We start from the raw sequence: 21264 nt of genomic DNA on the forward strand, positions 1-21264 counted from the left end.
TAGAAAAATGTATTTATGCTTAGAAGATTATTTTATCTATCGGGAAAAATCATAATCTTGAAATTGGGCATTCAATATTCCGAAGATATCGTGAACGTGTATTCAAGAATCAATTTGACAATAATCAAGTAAGTGACAAAACACAATATTTTTTAATTCCATATATTGATGTATTAGACGTTGATTAATGTTTTTTATAATTTTCATTTTTATTTTTACTATTCATACTAAAATAAATGAAGCAGTCATGTCAGATATAATCATAAAACCATTTACGAAAACTAATCAAGATTAGTAGAAATACTGCTGATAAAACCTTTTTTTCGTATCTTACGATTAGAGAATAATAAGTTCTTTTATACATGTGCTACATTACTTTCAGAATCCAGATTGTATCTAGAGGGCGGAAGTGGCAATATGATTTTCTTCGAACGTGTAGAATTCTAAATAAAATTTTCTCTTTCTAAATTTTCTCCCAAAAAATGAGTAACATTTATCTAAAATATTTGATCTCGTATTTGTTACTTTTTTTTTAGAGAAAACATTTATGACACTTAAAAACTTAACATAGAATTTTAGTGAACAGAGAAAGTTAACTTTCCCGCTTATTTTCTTTTTAAAAACAAAGAACATATGAAATACTTTTTCAATGAAAAAAAATGCAATGTAAAACGTTTCTTTCATTTCAGCTACAAATATCGTTATAAAAAGTTAAGATCATGATTCAAAAATCATGTTAAAATTAATGCTACAAATCGTATAAGAAATTGCAAATATTAATTTTTAATATTTAGTGGTATTTGATTATTGAGATATAATGGAGAACGATAATACTCAGAATGAAACTGAGAATGCAAATGTGGAAAGTCCAAGTTTGGAAGGTAGACTATGTATTACTATAATGATATTAAAATACTAATAAAATTTTCATGCCCTATTTAAAGTATATTTAATTAATTTGTATAGTTACAGACAAGACAGAAACTTCTTCGCAAACGGAAGAAGTGGAAAATGCTCAAGACACGCAGTTACGTAAATCGATAGCTACAAATACAACGAATAACGAATTACTTCATTTACAAGTAAAGTACAATACATAAAATGCTAAAGAGCTATTATAATTAATACTTTATATATTTTCAGTCGCGCGAAATTCAAACAGACGACGTAGACACAGAAACGGTAGAACAATTGAAAAATCAATTGGACACTCTGATGAATTCTTTAGCAACTCTTTCAGCAGAAAAGTCTAAAATGGAAGCGAATTTTCAAATGGATAAAAAACAATTGAGAAACGAGCGAGACGAAGTAAGCTTGTTCTATTGTTATTAATTTTAAGTCATATAGCGTATATGTGTAACTTTTTCAGTGTGAAAAAGTAATTAAAGACTTAAAGGAGAAATTGAAGAAAGCACAAACTACAAATTACTCAGAGATTGAACATGTGAAATGTAAATTAATCATGGAACGTCATGAGAGGGAAAAAGAGCAAGCTGATCATGCTAAAATGATAAAGTATATGATACTCTATTCTTATAGTATTTAATAAATTTTAACTATGATGTTAGTTACTATTTTATCTTCTTGCATTGTCTTTTAGAGAACTTCAAAAATTATTGTATGATGAGCGACGAAATAAAGAGCAGCTGGAGGCACAATTGAAAACGCAATTTGCAAACAAAACACAATGTAAAATACTTGAAGCTGAATTGGAAATAACTAGGAACAAACTTAAACAGGCAGAAGAAGCAGCCAAAGAGACACCTCCTATTTTACTATCACTTCAATCTGAAATGGCTCTTATGAAAAAACAGCATTTAAATGCAATACATGAAGTAATTTTTAAAAACATTGATTTATAAGACATATTTATTTATAGTTGAAGTTACTGTCTTTATTTGTTTCTTAGGAACAGAAAAGAGCTGCTGCTGCAGAGCAACAAGCAAGAGCATTAGCAATGACTCATGAAGCAAGAGTAGCAGGCTTGGAAGCAAGATTAGCAGAGCTGTCTGAAATTGTTGGAGGCTATGACAGACTTAGACAACAAGATCAACAGGCTATTCAGAAACTTAAAGAACAGTTATCTAATTTACAAGACACTGAACATGTTGATTATGTTACTTTGAATAATGAACCAGAAGAAATCATTTCCAAAATAAAAAGTCTTTACACGAAATTATTAGATTTAGATAATAAAAAGAATGAATCTGTGCATGTTAAATGTGAGTCGATTCTAAATTACATAATTGGAAATACATGTAATTTATTTCAAAGATAGTTAATATTATTAATACATTTTTTTTAGCGCTGTTACATAGCTTGGGTTTATATGATAAACAACAAATTGTCGACTATAAGGAAAAGTATGAAGTCTTGTTGCAAGAATTTGGAGATTATAAGCAGCAAATATGTAAATACAATACTGCAAATATGTCTAATAATATTCAAAATCAAAATATAGCAGCATCGCACGACAAAAATAGCAAAACCCAACTTCACCTTCTAAAAGCCCATAACAGTAATTTAGAAGAACGCATACGTATTTTAAATAATGAGATTATGAACAAGGAGGCCGAAATGCAATTAAAACTTGAACATCAATTAAAGGTAAGATGTTTTTTTTGTATTACTACTGTTTGTGTAAGTTTACAGTATTTAATATGATTAATATTACTCCTGTAGTCCTTTCAAGAAGAACGTTCAAAATTGGCACAAGTTTTGGTACAAAAAGAGAATGAACTTCGTAATAAAATATCTACACTAGAGCAACAAGTATTACGTCAACGAGAACGTTCAATGGCTCTCATCGAAGAAAAGGACAGAGAAATTTTAACGTTAAAAACTTCCTTCCATGCATTATTATATTATCCAAAAAAGGAAAATACTATCACAGAAACTAAACCGAACATACCAAAACATGAGAGCAAAGGAGAACCAGTCACTGATTTAGTAACAGGATTATTAACAAGTGACAGTCCTCCAATATTGCATTATAATCAAGAGTTAGCAAGGAAAGAGGTCCAAGTATCTGCTTCTAGAAGGAAAGTTTTGGAATTGGAGGCTTCGTTAAGAGAGAAACAGAGAGAAATTCTTCATATAAAAGAAAAACAGAAAGAGGAAACAAAAAGTTTAGAGGCACAAATTGCACGGTATGTTCACATTTTATTTATGTTCCCGAATTTGAATTAATTGAAAAGTCTAATCATGTAATTACTGTTTCAGACTTGAAGCTTGCCAATCTAGAGAAGGTGCCAATCTTGAATATTTAAAGAACGTTTTTATAAATTACTTAACTACAAATGATGTTTCCAGTAAACGTCATATGCTCAATGCTATTTCTACAGTATTACGTTTTACTACAGAAGAATTAAATAAAGTAAAACACTAATAAGTTGTGAAAAATATTATGATTAATTAGTTAAATTGTTTTATTAATTTATCTAGTATTTTTAAATAATATGAATAATTTATGCTGTTAACACTAATTGTTAAAAACTTAATATCAATCTGATATTAACATCAAAACAAGATATTATTTGTTTTCCTTTTTAGTTTTTTTTTGTTTTTTAATTATAAGTATCAAATCATTGATTTGGTATATCGAACATGAAATGTTCGTCGTTTATCTAAGCGCTAAAATGTTGTTATGCAATTGTAACAATTTAACGAATACTGGTGTTTTTTGCATGACACAATTATTATACATAGATTCATATGTATTATTACTTAAATTACAGAAATATAGGAACATTGTAAATTATATATTGTGAAACATTCCTTATACAAGTAGTGTACATATAATTTTATCATGTAACAATGACAAATTAATATAAAAGTTTAAAAAAAAATTTTTCTTTGATGATAATAAAACGCCTTTTCCCCTTTTCAAGAAAAACACTAAATATTGCTGAAAATCTACCATGTTATAGCAATTCTGTCTTTCTTATAGATGTAGTGAGTCCTTGTGATCTCCCAATATAATTTTGATTTTATATTTAGTGTAAAAAGAAATTACAATTTTCAAAACGTGCATTTGTTATTACTATATGTTGTTCGCGTAAAACAAATAGATTTTGATTAAGGATTATTTATAATTTAATAATAGTTGAACAATTATAAAGGTTATTAAAGTGAATACCTTGTATATTATACAAATTATTTGATTTGGTAAGATACATGTACGTGTATATAATTCGAAGGAGCAACAATTTTGTAAAGAGTGGCGCTATAAGGTAGTCCGGTTTTTGAAGAAATATGGCGGATGTTGAGGTGAGTCTGTCACGTGGAAGTTCAGAAACCGTATTATTATGTTATAATTACTCATTATTTATGATTGATTTTGTTACAGCTAGCAAAAGCATTGAAAGATCTGCCAAATCGAATACAAACCGCCAGTAAAATCGAGCGGCGCGAGATTCTGCAAAATGTCGTCAATGTGTTGTCAAATCCTGGTAAGGCTTTATCGTAGATTTATTTTTGATAAGAATATATGATTTTTTAGATTAAAAGCGCTCACCAGTCGTGGAAAAAGATTGTGTTTTCTGTTATAATTAAATCTTGCAACGTATACGTCGGAAGAAATTATACATGACAACAATGCAAATTGAACCATGATGAATGCACAATATTGTATTATAATTGCAACATTTATGATTTTTACATGATTGACAAACTTAATTTTTACATTCTTCAATTTTACAAACTTCAACATTAATTGCCAATGATACTATCATTATAAATGTATAATAGTAAATTAAAATAAATGAATTTAATATGTTATCCATTAAACACTTATTTAGCAAATTAATGTCTTTCTTTTTGTAGATTATTGTAATAAAGAATGACTATGATCTTCATTTTCGTATTTTTATATTCAGTGTTATGGATATAATTTTAAATATATGATTATTTCTCAAATTATGATCTTTAGATTAAATCATTAATACTATGAAATAAATGAATGAAAGAATGTATTATTTGTTTATATAATTTAATTATATACAGGGTACATAGTTTCAATTCACACTAATGACAAATAGAAATTAGAGAAAATATTATAAAAAATATTTTAAATTAGAACTCGATGTAGAATGATGTTGAAATGTATTAAAATATTTATTTAAAATGGTACTTTTATTGTTTCATATTTAAATGTCTATTATGTTTATAATTTTAGTATAATTCATAAATCATGATAATATAAGACTAAAACATTATTTTCATATTCTAGGCATTAATGAAAAGATTGTCAGTGGAATATGTAAAACCATATCCCTTACTTTACATCGATATAAGGATACAGCTTCCCAATCTTACGTAAAAAATTTGATTGTGGAATTACTGAAAAAACAACCAGAAGCTTCTATAAAGCATATGACAAATGTGGTGGTAGAACAAGCTGTTTGGCATAAGAATGTAGTTCCTACGTATGTAATAAACATATATATTTTATGGAATATATTATAAAATATTAATTATTTAATAGAACATTAATATATAACAAATATTTAATAATTTACAGTTTGAACACTGCTTTAACTGCATATCTTGCATTAAAGTGGTCAACGTTAATTATTCTTTATGGGTACAAAAGCAACTTGGACATTAATACAGAATTACCAAAACTAATTGAAGCACAGGCAAATTTAAGTGCAGCAGCATCAGCACCCATGGATGACAAACTGACAGAAAAAGTATATGTATTATTAGCACATCAGTGGTCAAGTATTATAGACACAGAAACTGTATATCTTGATACACTAATAAAATTAGAAGTGGGAAATGGTATTATTGTGCTTGCTAGTTTACTTACTAGATATTTAGTAAGTGCAAAGAAAAGTGAATCTGTGACAAAATTAAAGGTAAATTTATATTTGGCATGATATTATAATTTTTAGCTCCTATGCAATAGATATTATTAAATAAATGTTTTCTTACAGACAAGCATTATAGACACTTTTATAAAAGTAACTATCAGCTGCAAGAAGAAACCAGACATGTATGTTGTTGACAATGCTGTCCCATTACTCCGTAGAATAACGCATGATGAATTTAAAAGTCAATTACTGCCAGCTTTGCAGAAAGCAATGTTGAGAAATCCAGAAATTATCATTGAATCCGTTGGTCATATTCTAAGTGGTCTATGCCTTGATTTAAGTCAGTACAGTCAAGATATCAGTAAAGGATTATTTGCCAATCTGCACTCTAAGGAAGATTTAGTTAGAGATGAAGCTGTTGGAGCTTGCCGCAGATTAGCTCTACAGTGCTCAGATACAACTGCTTTGGAAAATTTGTTGTCATCCGTGTTTGCTATATTTCATGGATCAGAAGGAAAACTCACAGTTACAACTCATAAAATTTCTGTTTTACAAGGCGCTGGTAATCTTAGTTATAATGCAGCTTCTGGAAGTAGTGTTCAAAGATTGGCTGAAACAGCCTGTGAACATTTTATCAAAGTTATTGAAACTGAAGTTCACGAAAAGACCTTAATTCATGCTCTCGAAATGATGTCCTTATGGACCAATAAATTTACAAATACTATTCCAAAAAGTGTAGTAGATACATTTAAGAAGGGCATGACCGCCAAGACGTCAACTGCTGCTGTGCGAACTGCTTATATCAGGCTTTTCTTTTCTACACCAGTCACTTCTTATTCTGGAGTAATAACACCATTATTAATTCAAGCAATAACAAGAGCTACACAGCAAAGCACGCAACCTGCTACGGTTACGGAAGGTTTAGTAGCTTCTTACTTGCTACTGAAGTTTGTTCTTGCTAATCAAGTGGAAAACGACAAACAAACTATATTATGGAACGCAATTGATGATCAAATATTCTTTTCGGAGAAATTTTTATCGTCATGTGGAGATGATATTTTATATCATCTTATGTTACTTTGTGAAAAACTTATTTCAGAATTTTCTGATAGATTAAATGAAAAAGCGTTGAACGGTGTTCACAGAGCAATTGTAATATGTGCGACAGCTCCAAAGTCTAGTACACGAAAACGTTGTTTTCCGTTAATTAAGAAAATTCTGAATGGCTTGAGCACGTATGCGCCCGCGGAAGAATTATTAATGGAGTTTAACAAGTTTTTAGAAAGTGTAAAAATTAAGTCTGAAGCTGATAAAGAAAATAAAGAAGAACCCTCTGGAGAGATAACAGGTAGGTGTCTTGCAGACGGATTACTTGCTATTTGTTCAGGTTCCTTTCTGTTTGATTTGCCTGCTATGCAAATGGCAAGAGATGCACTGATACCATCTCACCATCCTGCAATCTACAAAGCAGTACCAAATTTATGGTTTAAAATTGCAAAAAATTACAAGCTTGTACCGAGAGATTTTCTATGTTCGTTCAACAATGAAATAAAAAAAATACTGGTGCAAAACTATAAGCCTGTCGCCAGTTATGAGAATGCCTTAGCGAGAGTAATATCTATAATACCAGAAGTTATACTACCTACAATAGTATCAAATATTACGGCTAAACTCGACGATCCGGAAATTTTAAAAGTCACTAAAGATGAATACTTTACGTATTTGACTCCAGAGGGAGAGTTGTATGATAAAAGTGTACTGCCTGCAAACGATGAAAATGATATTCTTAATTCGATGAACATGAAAAGAGAGAGTAAAGTGTATTCCTTTAAAGAGCAGCAAGAAGAACTTCAACTTAGGCGAGAATTGTATGAGAAGAAGAAGAAGGAAGGAAAAATAAAGGAACCGAAGTTAACGCCTAAACAAGAAGAAATTCTTAAAGCACAAATTGCAAAAGAAAATGCAATTCGTAAAAGACTGACCGAATTGAAGAGTAAGATAGTCGATGTTGTATCTCTTATCACGTGTTCAGTGAATGGAAATGGTCAAGAGCTTTCGTTTTATTTGAAAGATCTCCTACCTCCAATTTTGAAGAATTTGGGATCACCATTAGCTGCTCCAGCAATGTCTGACATTTACATTTGCTTGAAGAAAGTGGTCAGGATTGGAAACAATCCAATTTTAGGCGATTTAGTAGCACATATTACATTGAGACAATTACAACCACAGTGTGATTTAGATCCAGCTTGGGAGGAAGAAAACCTTGATACTGCAGTCAAAAGAACACTGAATCTTTTATATACAACTACGATAAAACAAAAAAAATTATTCACATCTCCTGCATTTTGTTATGTCTTTCCATTTATAAAGAAAACTTTATTATCTTATAAGGATGATACTATGATTGTTCAAGGATTACAGATAATACAGGAGCATGTTAAACAAAGAGGAAGTTTTTCTGATTTAAGAGATATGAGGCATCCTTGGTTACTTCCTCACAAACATATGTTCGATTTGTTAATAGAATTGATGGAAATTACAACTGGAAGAGTGCAGACACACGCAGTTGCAACGTTGTTAGATGTTGCTCAATCTACTAGTGGTCAAGCTGGTACTGCGCTAGCAACTAGTGAGGATATAGATTCGCTAATTGGAGCATTACAGAATTCTTTATCTACAATAAGAGATGCAGCCTTGAGAGCCTTAACAGTTGTGAAAGAAGCCTTTCCATCCGCGAAGGAAGATCCTGTTCAAGCTTTTCATCTTATCAGAAGAGTATGGATTGCCAGATTTGATATTTGTGATGATAATAAAGTTTTGGCTAATGAGTTATGGAATGAAGCAGGATTAGAAGCGCATGCAGATATTCTTGCTGAAGAACTTATTCAAGATATTGCACACCCTGTAGAACCTGTACAACAAGCTGCTGCTTGTGCTTTAGCACAGTGTTTGACAAATGTTCCTCAGTTAGTGCCATCGATTTTGGATCAATTATTGCAACTCTATCAGGAGAAATTGGCTATGATTCCTCCAAAATTAAATGATTTTGGTCGTGTAGTCGAACAGCCTATTGATACTTGGGGTCCACGGCGAGGTGTTGCACTTGCACTGGCTCAACTAGCGCCTCTTCTTACCGCTGAAACAGTACTTAAACTTGTGCAATTTTTTGTGTCAACCGGCTTGGGAGACAGAAATCAAGCTGTTCGTAAGGAAATGTTAACTGCTGCTCTGGCCGCGGTTGATCTTCATGGCAAAGCAAATATAACTTCTTTGTTACCAGTTTTTGAAGAGTTTATGGATAAAGCCCCCAAAATTGGCAGTTTTGATTCCATTAAACAGTCTGTAGTCATTCTTATGGGATCATTGGCGAGACATTTGGATAAAGATGATCCACGAATAAAACCAATAGTTATGCGTTTGATTGCTGCTCTTTCTACTCCATCGCAACAAGTACAAGATGCTGTGGCTAATTGTCTGCCGCATCTTGTGCCTTCCATTAAAGAAGATGCACCAAAAATTGTGGACAATTTAATGGACCAATTATTGAAATCAGATAAATATGGGGAGCGCAAAGGTGCAGCTTATGGTTTAGCAGGTATAATCAAGGGTATGGGTATACTCGCGCTAAAGCAACTTGATATTATGACAACATTAACCAATGCCATTCAGGATAAGAAAAATTATAGACATCGAGAAGGAGCGTTGTTCGCTTTCGAAATGTTATGTACGATGCTGGGCAGATTATTTGAACCATATATCGTTCATGTGTTGCCACATTTGTTACTGTGTTTTGGAGATTCGAGTCAGTATGTAAGAACGGCTACCGATGATACAGCTCGAGTGGTTATGAGCAAATTGTCTGCACATGGAGTGAAACTTGTTTTGCCAAGTTTATTAGCGGCCCTAGAGGAAGACTCGTGGAGAACTAAGACTGGTAAGTATTTTGTAAAGACTAATATTGTTTAGTATATTATTTCTTTTTCAGCGACTATATAACTTTTATTTTCCTAGGGTCTGTCGAACTTTTGGGTGCAATGGCATATTGTGCACCAAAACAGCTGAGTAGTTGTTTACCTAGTATAGTTCCAAAGCTGATCGAAGTACTTAGCGATTCGCATACTAAAGTTCAAGAGGCTGGAGCAGAAGCCCTTAAAGTTATTGGGAGTGTCATTCGTAATCCCGAGATTCAAGCTATTGTGCCAGTCTTGTTAAAAGCTTTGCAAGATCCTTCTCACAAAACAGCGACCTGTCTTCAAACTTTGTTGGATACTCAATTTGTCCATTTTATCGATGCCCCATCGTTGGCTCTCATTATGCCTGTGGTACAAAGGGCGTTCTTGGATCGATCGACCGAGACAAGAAAAATGGCTGCTCAAATAATTGGAAATATGTATTCGTTGACAGATCAGAAAGACTTAACTCCATATTTGCCAACCATCATTCCTGGCTTGAAGACGAGTTTGTTGGACCCAGTGCCAGAGGTACGGAGTGTATCTGCAAGAGCGTTAGGTGCCATGGTACGAGGAATGGGCGAATCCAGTTTCGAGGATCTGCTGCCTTGGTTAATGCAAACACTTACATCTGAAACGAGCAGCGTTGATAGATCAGGCGCTGCACAGGGTTTGTCAGAAGTTGTCAGAGGACTCGGTGTTGAAAAGCTTCATAAACTGATGCCCGAAATTATTAGTACAGCTGAAAGAACGGATATAGCTCCTCACGTTAAAGATGGTTATATTATGATGTTTATTTATATGCCGAGTGCATTTACTACAGAATTCACACCTTACATTGGGCAGATAATCAATCCTATTCTAAAAGCTTTGGCCGATGAGAATGAATACGTCCGCGAAACTGCCCTAAGAGCAGGTCAGCGTATTGTCACTCTTTATGCTGACTCTGCGATTATGTTACTCTTACCAGAATTAGAGAAAGGGCTTTTCGATGATAACTGGCGTATTAGATATTCATCGGTACAATTGCTTGGAGATTTACTGTATCGAATTTCTGGGGTATCTGGTAAAATGTCAACAGAGACAGCTAGTGAAGATGATAACTTTGGAACCGAACAGTCCCATTATGCTATTATTAATGCTCTTGGCGCGGAAAGGCGAAATCGTGTCTTAGCTGGACTGTACATGGGCAGATCTGATGTAGCACTGATGGTGCGCCAAGCTGCTCTTCATGTATGGAAGGTTGTCGTAACAAATACTCCTCGAACATTGAGGGAAATATTACCTACATTATTTACACTCCTTCTTGGCTGTTTGGCTAGTACAAGTTATGATAAGAGACAAGTGGCAGCGCGAACTCTGGGAGATCTCGTTAGAAAATTGGGTGAAAGGGTATTGCCAGAGATTATACCTATTTTAGAGAAAGGTCTTCAGAGTGATCAAGCTGATCAACGTCAGGGTGTCTGTATTGGATTATCCGAAATAATGGCTAGTACCAATAAGGACATGGTGCTAACTTTTGTCATCAGTCTGGTTCCAACAGTGAGGTAAATTTTTATTACAGAGTCTAATATATAAATTACCGATCAGAAAGATGATGAAATGTGTCTGGTTTTAGAAAAGCATTATGCGATCCATTACCGGAAGTTCGACAGGCAGCAGCGAAAACTTTCGATGGTTTACATTCGACTGTAGGAGTTAGAGCCTTAGACGACATATTACCAGCTATGTTAACACAATTGAATTCGCCGGACCAAGCAGAAGCAGAGAATACTCTGGATGGTTTGCGCCAAGTAATGGCAATTAAATCCCGAGTTGTTTTGCCATACCTAGTACCTCAACTAACTACACCTCCTGTTAATACAAAAGCACTGTCAATCTTGGCGAGCGTTGCCGGTGAAGCATTGACAAGATTCCTTCATAAGATTCTGCCAGCGTTACTAACTGCTCTCTCTAGTGCTCAAGGAACACCGAATGAGGTTCAGGAATTAGAATACTGCCAAGCTGTTATTTTATCAGTTACTGACGAAGTAGGTGTTAGGACAGTTATGGACCAGTTGATGGAAGCTACAAGAGCAGACGATCCATCTAGGCGTCGTAGCGCTGCAACATTGCTATGCGCTTTCTGTCGAGATACTCGAGCAGATTATAGCCAATATGTTCCGCAATTATTGCGAGGACTTATTCATTTATTCACCGACGATGACAAGGATGTATTACAGATGAGTTGGGAAGCGCTTACTGCTGTTACCAAGGTCAGATTATTTTCCCTATTTATGTTGCGCAATTTATACATTAATATAGATCTAATGTAAAATGTAATTTTCATGGAAGAAAATTGATGTTAAAATTTGATAATTTTATTTTCAGACTTTAGCATCTGATCAGCAGATCGCGCACGTACAAGACATTAGACAAGCTGTGCGATTTGCAGTCTCTGATCTAAAAGGTCAAGAATTATTACCTGGATTCTGTTTGCCTAAAGGAATTACACCAATTCTTCCCATATTCAGGGAAGCTATACTAAACGGCTTACCAGAAGCAAAAGAGCAAGCAGCTCAGGGACTTGGAGAAGTTATCAAATTAACCAGCGCATCGGCATTACAACCAAGTGTTGTGCATATTACTGGACCACTGATTCGAATTCTAGGAGATCGTTTCAATTGGAGCGTTAAAGCAGCAGTTTTAGAAACACTTGCAATTTTGCTGGGCAAAGTAAGTTAAACTATTGAAGTGATATGAATGCATAATTTCAAAAAAGGATATGAATTTAATGTCACGCGTTTTTGTTAGGTTGGAGTTATGTTAAAACAATTCTTACCACAATTACAAACCACATTTTTGAGAGCATTAAATGATAGTAATAGGCAAGTGAGATTGAAAGCTGCTTATGCTTTGAGCAATCTTATTATAATCCACACACGTGTTGACCCATTGTTCACGGAACTTCATACTGGCATAAAAACTGGCGATGATCCAGCTATTAGGTAAATTTATATTATTTAATACTTTTTATCTATATTGTACAACTGTACTGGAAGAAACATTTTCAAATTAAATATTTTTTTAGGGAAACAATGTTACAAGCTTTGCGAGGTGTTCTTACACCTGCTGGCGATAAAATGACGGAACCAATGAAAAAACAAGTATTTGCTACGTTAAGTAGTATGCTGAGTCATTCTGAAGATGTTACGAGAAATGCTGTAGCTGGTTGTTTTGGAGCACTCATACGGTGGCTTAGTCCAGACCAACTAGCCATTGCATTTAATGAGCACTTATTGTGTAAGTATAATTTATATTTACGTTACAGTAGAATGTTAACGCGTTTAGTGCCTAAAATATTTATTTCTATGAGAATTTTTAAAAAACCTATAGGTAATGACAGCAATGTTGACTGGATGCTTAGACACGGACGTTCTGCGGCATTATTCGTCGCGTTAAAAGAGTCACCAACAACAGTATACAATGCTAAAGAGAAGGACCGCGTTTGCGCAATAATACTTTCGTATTTAGCTGCGGATCGAGTACAAATAGTCATGAACGGTATACGAGCTTGTGGATACCTGTTTCAGTATCTCATGAACGAAGGGCAACCTATACCTCAACAAGTCTTATCTCCCTTCGTGAGGGTATGCATATTTTAAGACACATAAGCTTGAAATCTGTAAGATTCTTTTTCACGAATAATTAATTACCTATGGTATTTATTTCAGTCAATGAACAACAACAGTAACGAAGTAAAGCAGTTACTAGCCAGGGTTTGCATCCATTTAGCTCGCAATATACCACCCGAAAAGATGTCTCCAGATTTACTCAAATCACTTCTGCCCATGTTGGTAAATGGAACAAAAGAGAAAAATGGTTACGTCAAAGCCAACAGCGAACTTGCTCTAATAGCAGTTCTCAGACTAAGGCAAGGCGAAGAAGAGCATATGGTAAGTTATGATTATAATATGGAGGATTTATAATTTTAATTAATTTCGTGTTTATTTACTGTTTAATTATTATTTTTAAACATTATTTTTCAGCGTTGTATGGCTTTCTTGGACGCCGGCGCGAGGGAGTCTTTGGCCGATGTAGTCAGCAAAGTATTGCGCAAAGTTCTTTCTCAGCCTGAAGGCAAAATAGAAGAGCTAGACGATACGTTACTCACGTGAGAGATATTGTACGCCCTGGGGCTCATTACGCGCTGTATCTGTTCTAATAATCGTACTGTCAGTCATTATTCGATCGATTTTTATAAAGAGAGTTACTGTTCGCATACTAGTTGCATTATAAAGAAGTTAGTTCATTCAACATTGTATCTCGATAACCAATTAAACGATGTGAAACGTACCACTCACTCGATGGCATTCAAGTTACTTAAACTAAGATGTCCTGTGTACCGAGTGATTCGAATGAAATTTGTAGATACTTTTGTGCAAAACATTTTCTACGGTCGATTTATTAATAATCTGATTTTCTACATTTTAATTATTATATCGAGTTCGCTCCAAAAAAGACACGCAAGTGTGAGAGAGTCGATAGAAGCTAGTTATACGGAACGTACTAAGTTGGAATATCAAAGGGATGAATATAATTTAAAGAACAAATCAAATTCTGATTGTACTAGAGTATGTTTGTGGTATATCCTTTCCATACATTACATGTTACATTCTTTGGTGTCTTTTATGCGCACTACGATTGAAAATAAATTACTTTATACATACAGAAAGACGAATACTACCCAGCGAAAATACATGATTATTTTATTTTATACGACAATTGGATACTTTAATTTGAACATTGACAGATTGAACGAAATGCGTGCTATCGAGGATTTTAACAGTGCTGCGCTTTATCGTTATATAAGCGCAATGCATTGTCTTGTACTGTAGTTGTATACATCGGTATATAGTTTATATTTTAGAATTACCTATAGAAATTGTTGAGTCGGCTAAGCCGTTCCAAATTCACGCGATACTTCTAAATCTACCATTAAAGCGTCTTCGTTCTCTTGATTTACTTTTTAACGCTTACAGTGAGTAGATTTCACTTATTTGCTCAAATTATTCCTATTGTTTATCATTTTTTAATGTAAATATTCTATATAACAGGAAAATTTTAAACTTTATACTTTTATCTTAAGCTTCTAAAAGCCTTGCTTCTAGATTACTAACTTTTATTTCCTTTTAAGAACATTGCAATAAATTTTCAGAAATTAAAAATATTAGTTTGTTATTTTGAGAATTTATTTATTTTAGTCAAATTTTATAACGATATATGTTTGTTAATTTATTATATGAGGTGCCAAGAGACGATGATGCAATGGACCGGAAGTAACGCGTACCCATTGTATTGTAGGCAGAAGAATCTCACCTTGTAAGCGACTTAGTCGCAATTTGTCGTTCCTTCGACTTCTTGAGCCCCGGGAAATCCACGAAAACGTATCGATCTACACATATACGACGAAGATCGATGAAGTTTTACGCGTAACTACGCGTCATGGATTCGCCCGTATCAACAACACAAATTCTGCTATTGCTCGCTTCAAGACTGAATTGTTCCATCCGTGGCTATAACGAGAGCCAACTGCCACGCATTTCTCAATTTTACGATGTTTAACAAATCAATTTCCTAACTGTACCTGTTCCACTATCCAACGTATTTGTACCCATCGCCCCCGTTATCATCGTTTGATATTTCAAACATCGATTCGTTTGATATCAGACACTATAGTCGAAATGAAACCAATTGTTCGCTGAAAGACATTTTACTGATTCTAAGCAAAATATAATAGCCCTTCTTCCGTGATCTTGAGCGGTCAGTTGATTTTGTTCTGTCGATAGGATGTTCGTTTTCTTTTTTCAAGCACTATACATAAATGCAAGTCCGTAGTTTAATGTTAATGTGCTGCGAAATGACTGAGTTACATGCGTTTATTTTGCAAATGTTACTTTTTTTGAAATTGTTAACAGAGAATGTTAACTGTAAGGGAAATGTCTAGATTTATTTATGAAAGTACCTCGAAAATGTTTGAAAATCACGTTTGAGATCGTTAAGTCAAGATGAATAGACGGTCCTACGTATATTAAGTTTATTTATCGTATTTTCATTTTTTGTTAATTCTGTATGCATGGATGTATGTGTTGCAAATAGAACGATACGCTCAAAAAAGTTCAGTTTTTCAAATTCGTGACTTTATTTCGTATTGAATAATGTGGTTTTAAAGCTGTCAAGGATTGGAGGATTACAAAATAATTACAGTGTTTTTAATTCCTTTAAACGCGTCTTTAAAATATTCTCAAATCCTACCTCTTAATTAGTTTGATACTTAATTTTTTTTGTATTACCTTGTATCATCTAGAAGACAAAAGCTTCCATATCTATTGAACTGATCAAATGATTTTTTTTAATAAAGTGCAATATAAATAATTTTAAGTAGAAGTGGAATCTAACAAATTTTAGTATGCCATATCAATAAAGTTGACACTTCATAAGTTACATCTAAGAAGACTAGTATTATTTGAGGACATCATTTTTAATTTTGGGACCTTTTTGAGTTAACAGGCGTTGAGTGGTTCGCGAAGTTCCATTTTCATTTCTTAAAACTGCGTCTACCTCCGCCTTTTCGTGTACTTCTTTTTCAGATTTTCTTTCCATCAAAAGTAACTGCTTTGTTGCTTCTAACATTATCTCATAAAATTCAAGAAATGTCAGCTGCAACAATATTGTTAATATATTGTATAATATAGTACTTGTTTAGATCTAATATAATTTTCAAAATACCCTCAAATGACCATTGGTTATTACCTTCAATTATATTTACTGTAAATTATTTAACAACATACATTAGAAAAGAAATAAAATCAATATTTATGTAATAAATCTTTCAAAGGACATAAACTGGGACACACTTTGAAACTCCTAGCACTTGTTAAAATAAGTAAAAAAATTTGAAACCAATTGCCCATAAAAATATAGATACATTTCATAAAATAGAAATTTTATTGCACTTAATTTTCTCTAATTGAATCGAATTATCTGATCTCTTAGAAAAATAAATATCCAATGGTTTCGAAGGTAAAAGAAATTTATATTTCTGACTCAAAGTTAGTTTTCGCACGTACAATCAAACAATATTATATTATTTAAGTGGTATTCGAATGTGAAGCTATTTGGAGGTAAAAATATTTGTTAAAGATCATACCTCGTAGTCTATATAAATGACTACACCGTTCTCTGTGTCCTTAATTGCAGGACATATCGATGCCATAATTTCTACAAGCCTCGACGCACCTAATTGCCCGAAGTCCGATAAATCCGGAGCTACAGTGTATATCATTTCATTAGCGTAAAAGAAGTATGTGAACCATTTGAAGAACTCTTGAATACTATTTGCAAATGTTACACTTACACGAATTATTTTTGTATTTTCTCGGTAAGTTGACTATGCGATGCGACGGCGTGAAAATTTTGTCTAGTTTCAACAGATAATTAACTTTCTCGCCTATCGTCACGGAATTAATTCCATCCGGTAAAGGTTCAGTAGTTTCGTCAGTGATCGAGGAAGCTTGTGTACCTACCATCATTCAAATATATACAGATCTCAATGTAAAAATACCATTACTCTAGATTCTAGAACTTGAGCGGATTCTGCATGCATACTGTGAAATGTACAAACATAATTGTTCACAGATAATAAAATAATTTAAAGTTGTACGCGTTGTTTGAATTACACTTATTTTTATACTCGTAGATATCTTACTTTATCAGTTCTTGTACAAATTTAAATAATGTTGGTTGTAAGAAATAAATTCGATGTTCTTTCAGAAGTAGGATTTTTTGCCAGTAAGTGAAATAAGTTTTTTTTCAATTTCTCGAAAGAAGAACTTGTAAAAAATGCATAGAGGAAGCTCGTTTTACGATTTTAAAATTAGATAATTTGTTATTTAATGAGATTAGAAGCTTTTTCTCAATCAGAGGAATGAAAACTTTTGTATTTGAAGAAAATGTAGGATTTAAGTGACGTATGATAGCTTAGTGTGAGTTGAGTAGAAAATTTTAATTAGTGGGAGTTAATTAGTCTACCTTTTGCAGCACACATAATTCGTAGAAGATCTTTTGCTGAGCACGGATATCCGATTTCTTTATGCAATTCGAAGATACAATTTATGGGCAGTAAATCTCGATATTTACACCACACGTAGCCTGACGCAGAAAAATTTATTACAAAAATAAGTTAAGTTAACAAGCAGTTTCATTTCGTGGTTTTGTCTAACTTTAAGTGGTCTCAGATTTTTAGAGAATTTAGAGAGAGTTTTTAAAATTAATCACGTACCAACATGATTTCCAACATGAGGGTAGATATCATTTTCCAGAAGTTTTAATAAGCCACTGGCGAGTATTTCATTCGAGTTCCCAATTTCCATATCATTGTATTTAGTGTATAAGTGCCAAGCGATTTCTAACAATGCATGTAAGAATTGCCAAATTTCAATTTTTTCAAAAGGATTATGTGGATCTTCTACCAAAGTGGATGCATTTTTCGCTATAGTTGAAATATTCATAAGTAATATTACAATTCTGTTTAAAATTCTAAGCAACATTTTACATTTTACTTTATATTTCTAGCAACTTATTAATAACTGAATTAGTGATAAATGTCATCTACCAATGTAAGTATCGATTTCCACAAGACTCAACCCCTTCCTGTTGATATTGCAATCTCGCCACAGCTGCCACAAACATAATCTGCTCATCGCAAGGATACACGTTGGTGGAAATTGCGTGAACAGTTTAGCGTAATCATTGTAGATTTGTCGCAACCGAGGCATGTGCTTTATTATACAATCATACGTCGAACGTTCTTCACTCTCCCATTTAGAGTCAGGAATATCTTTTTCTGATACTGTTTCTTCACTCACAGCTGTTGCTGTATCAAATTTTTTGTATTTTAAAAAAATTAGCTAAGTTTTTGTCTGCCATCTTTTAAAATCAAAAATCTGAAGCAGAATACTGATAAATATTCAAATAATACTTAATTAATACAGTACACAAAATTTTTAAATTAATAAAAATAAAAATGTAGCTCTTAGAGAGAAATTGCTTTGAGCAATGGAAAATAATAATTTATTCTCCATTGTATGGTTTCAAGAGAAGTATTTTTTAGTAATTCATTTTCTTCGATAATGTTATTCTTGAATGAAATTTAAGAATAAATATTAAGACTGAATAGAAATGAATAACCGAGTGGATGCAATTTCAGACAGGAACAGGTTCGATCCTCGCAAGTGTTACATTTCCCAGATGGAACCAGAGGAATCGTGGGTGGTTCCAAAGCTTTTGGATTCAATAAGCGAGTTAGGTGGTACGACAAAGATGGAAAATGCTCTGGTCTCATAATAGGAATTACAGGAGCTTCTCCTAACTTGTCTGGCTTTTCAAGAAATCTATAACGCGAGAAAATGTCCCTTTGAGATTTATAGAATAATCTCCAATACAGAACAATTCGAAAATTAAATGAAGACTTAAGATTTATTAGTTACACATAATGTACGTATTTAGTATTAAAAAGAGTCAACCATTCTTACTGTGGTTCAGTTTCTTTTTCTACGCGGACACAACCACCTCTATCATTATTTTCTGACTCATTTACTGAAGTACCATCTGTTATATCGGATGTAACCAAAATATCGTTTAAAAATAGAGGATTGGCTTCAAACTTTTCTCCATTACTTCCTACGTAGAATAAAATAGTTTTCTATATTGAAAATACGAGATTCATATTTTCCTTGATTATTTTGAAGTTTTGATTAATAAAAATTAAAATGATTTTATTAAAGCACTTAAAAATATATACCAATTATAATTCCGTGACCATGCTTTTTATTATCTTTCCAGTATCCCAGATACTTGGCTCCACCGACAGATTTTAATTTCAGTATACCTATATTAAGATCTTTGTTAAGAATTAGGTTTCAAACTACTAATGAGGTATCAATTTTCCATATTTAACAAATTGATTCAGTACCAAGCCTAACATGTGAGGCATTAAAAATAAATAAAGTTTAAAATAAAATTTTCTTGAGTTTATGAACACGTTGGTAACTTTTGAACCATTTTAACCATCAATTAACAATTACCATCATAGGAAAATAAAAATAACAGGAATAAATATTCACCCTTTCCATGACGCATTCCATCACGCCAATAACCCGTATAGGAAGCCTCTTGCGGCCAAGTTAGAGTTTGATTAAAAAATCCTTCCCATATGTATTTGCCATAACTGTGAATGTTTCCTCAATTTTTGTATTTCATTTCAAAGTGGAATACAATATATGAATAAAATGATAAAAATATTAAAAAGAAAATTGAACTTGCATAACGAGCTTGTTACGAGAGAATTGCATATTTCTAAAAAAATAAGATTTCATCATTTTTTCCCCAAAAAATTATAAAATAAATATACGAGAATCCTTAGCGAGGAACCATATTTTACATTTTAGTGGACAATGATTTTTCGCGAGTTTGCTGTCTGTAGTTTACTGTCCAATAACTCAGAGAGTTAACAAATATACGTATATGGGTACGCATTTATAAAATTGAAATCTAACGAACCCATTCATTGCGCCACATTTCCACTCTCCGCGGTAAACATTCCCATTTGTCCATACCATAGTTCCTCTACCATGTCGAAGTCCATTTTTCCATTGACCCACGTAACGAGCACCGCTCGCGTAAATTCGTAATCCAACTCCATTCATTTTGTTCATTACCCAATCGCCATCGTATGAACTCTTATCACCGTAGCGACAATACCTACATCATTAAATTCATTGTTCACAACCCATCCCTTCTATAGCATTTCCAAATATGGAAATTAAACTTCTATAACCTATTAATTCATTAAATTCATGAGAGAGATATACACGAAAGTGTACACTTTACAGTTTATCAATACATAATACTGTATTTTTAGTTTTCTCATTCTGTAGATGATTCTTTGTTAAGAAAAATGATTGTCAATTACATTTAATGCTGAGGCTCACCCTTTACCATGTTTTTGACCCCTGTACCAGTGACCAGTGTACATGTACCGAATTCCTCCATCCACAAGTAAGCCTCTGCCATGCCGAAGACCATTCACGAAGTCACCCTCGTACCAGCATACACTGTCCCATTCTAATAAGCCTTTTCCATGGATTTGATTTTGTTGAAATTCTCCCTGTTCAGAGACTGTTTAATTTTTAGCGACTCTTGTGAATATATGTAAGACTAAAGAACGTGGTAAACAGGTTGAGACAGTAATGAGCTTATAAGGACAGAGTATTGTGGTTACTTTATATCGGGCTCCATTTGCCCATCTATACACGCCTTCGCCTTCCATCATCTTCTTACTGATACGACCACTGTATGTGTTCTTATTAATAAACGTTATATTTGCAAATTCGTCGGGCAAAGTTAATTTCCAAGGCATAGACTTGGGTTCTGTTACAGAATCATTTTCCTTTTTTAGA

General features: G+C 33.2%; 3 protein-coding genes across 3 annotated transcripts; 2 read left to right on the top strand and 1 right to left on the bottom strand.

The window, feature by feature from the left end:
- Positions 1-33: 33 nt before the first annotated feature.
- Positions 34-3648, top strand: Gcc88 (GRIP and coiled-coil domain containing 88 kDa). The gene is made up of 10 exons (XM_076380663.1): positions 34-128; positions 690-881; positions 967-1032; positions 1144-1308; positions 1370-1515; positions 1601-1835; positions 1910-2222; positions 2306-2607; positions 2683-3149; positions 3223-3648. Exons 2-10 carry the CDS (start codon positions 840-842, stop codon positions 3386-3388), a joined length of 1902 nt encoding a protein of 633 aa, XP_076236778.1. The 5' UTR covers positions 34-128; positions 690-839; the 3' UTR covers positions 3389-3648.
- Positions 3649-4254: 606 nt separating this feature from the next.
- Positions 4255-17467, top strand: L(3)80fj (lethal (3) 80Fj). Its single transcript, XM_076380646.1, has 13 exons — positions 4255-4269; positions 4349-4451; positions 5231-5426; positions 5522-5861; positions 5940-9750; positions 9828-11313; positions 11385-12021; positions 12137-12481; positions 12560-12753; positions 12837-13048; positions 13142-13395; positions 13480-13701; positions 13795-17467. The coding sequence occupies exons 1-13, from the start codon at positions 4255-4257 to the stop codon at positions 13921-13923; spliced, it is 7944 nt and encodes a 2647-aa protein (XP_076236761.1). The 3' UTR covers positions 13924-17467.
- Positions 16268-21137, bottom strand: LOC143180079 (uncharacterized). The gene is made up of 13 exons (XM_076379610.1): positions 21087-21137; positions 20797-20972; positions 20366-20566; positions 19930-20033; positions 19608-19694; positions 19339-19486; positions 18974-19197; positions 18420-18695; positions 18087-18296; positions 17837-17956; positions 17163-17327; positions 16956-17074; positions 16268-16465 (listed from the first exon to the last, which is right to left on the bottom strand). The coding sequence occupies exons 1-13, from the start codon at positions 21135-21137 to the stop codon at positions 16268-16270; spliced, it is 2079 nt and encodes a 692-aa protein (XP_076235725.1).
- Positions 21138-21264: the final 127 nt, after the last annotated feature.

The sequence above is a fragment of the Calliopsis andreniformis genome, chromosome 6, assembly GCF_051401765.1.
Source record: "Calliopsis andreniformis isolate RMS-2024a chromosome 6, iyCalAndr_principal, whole genome shotgun sequence".
NCBI lineage: Eukaryota > Metazoa > Arthropoda > Insecta > Hymenoptera > Andrenidae > Calliopsis > Calliopsis andreniformis.

Bases quoted from the DNA above. Each gene is read 5' to 3' on its own strand.
- LOC143180079 (XM_076379610.1), bottom strand. From the start codon at position 21,137: ATGATGGAAGGCGAAGGCGTGTATAGATGGGCAAATGGAGCCCGATAT. The intron at 18,297-18,419 runs GTAGATGACATT...TTTCAACTATAG, and splicing joins GGAAATCGATACTTACATTG to CGAAAAATGCATCCACTTTG. The intron at 17,957-18,086 runs GTACGTGATTAA...TTTCTGCGTCAG, and splicing joins TCATGTTGGAAATCATGTTG to GCTACGTGTGGTGTAAATAT.
- Gcc88 (XM_076380663.1), top strand. From the start codon at position 840: ATGAAACTGAGAATGCAAATGTGGAAAGTCCAAGTTTGGAAG. The intron at 882-966 runs GTAGACTATGTA...TAATTTGTATAG, and splicing joins GGAAAGTCCAAGTTTGGAAG to TTACAGACAAGACAGAAACT. The intron at 1,033-1,143 runs GTAAATCGATAG...ATATATTTTCAG, and splicing joins TGCTCAAGACACGCAGTTAC to TCGCGCGAAATTCAAACAGA.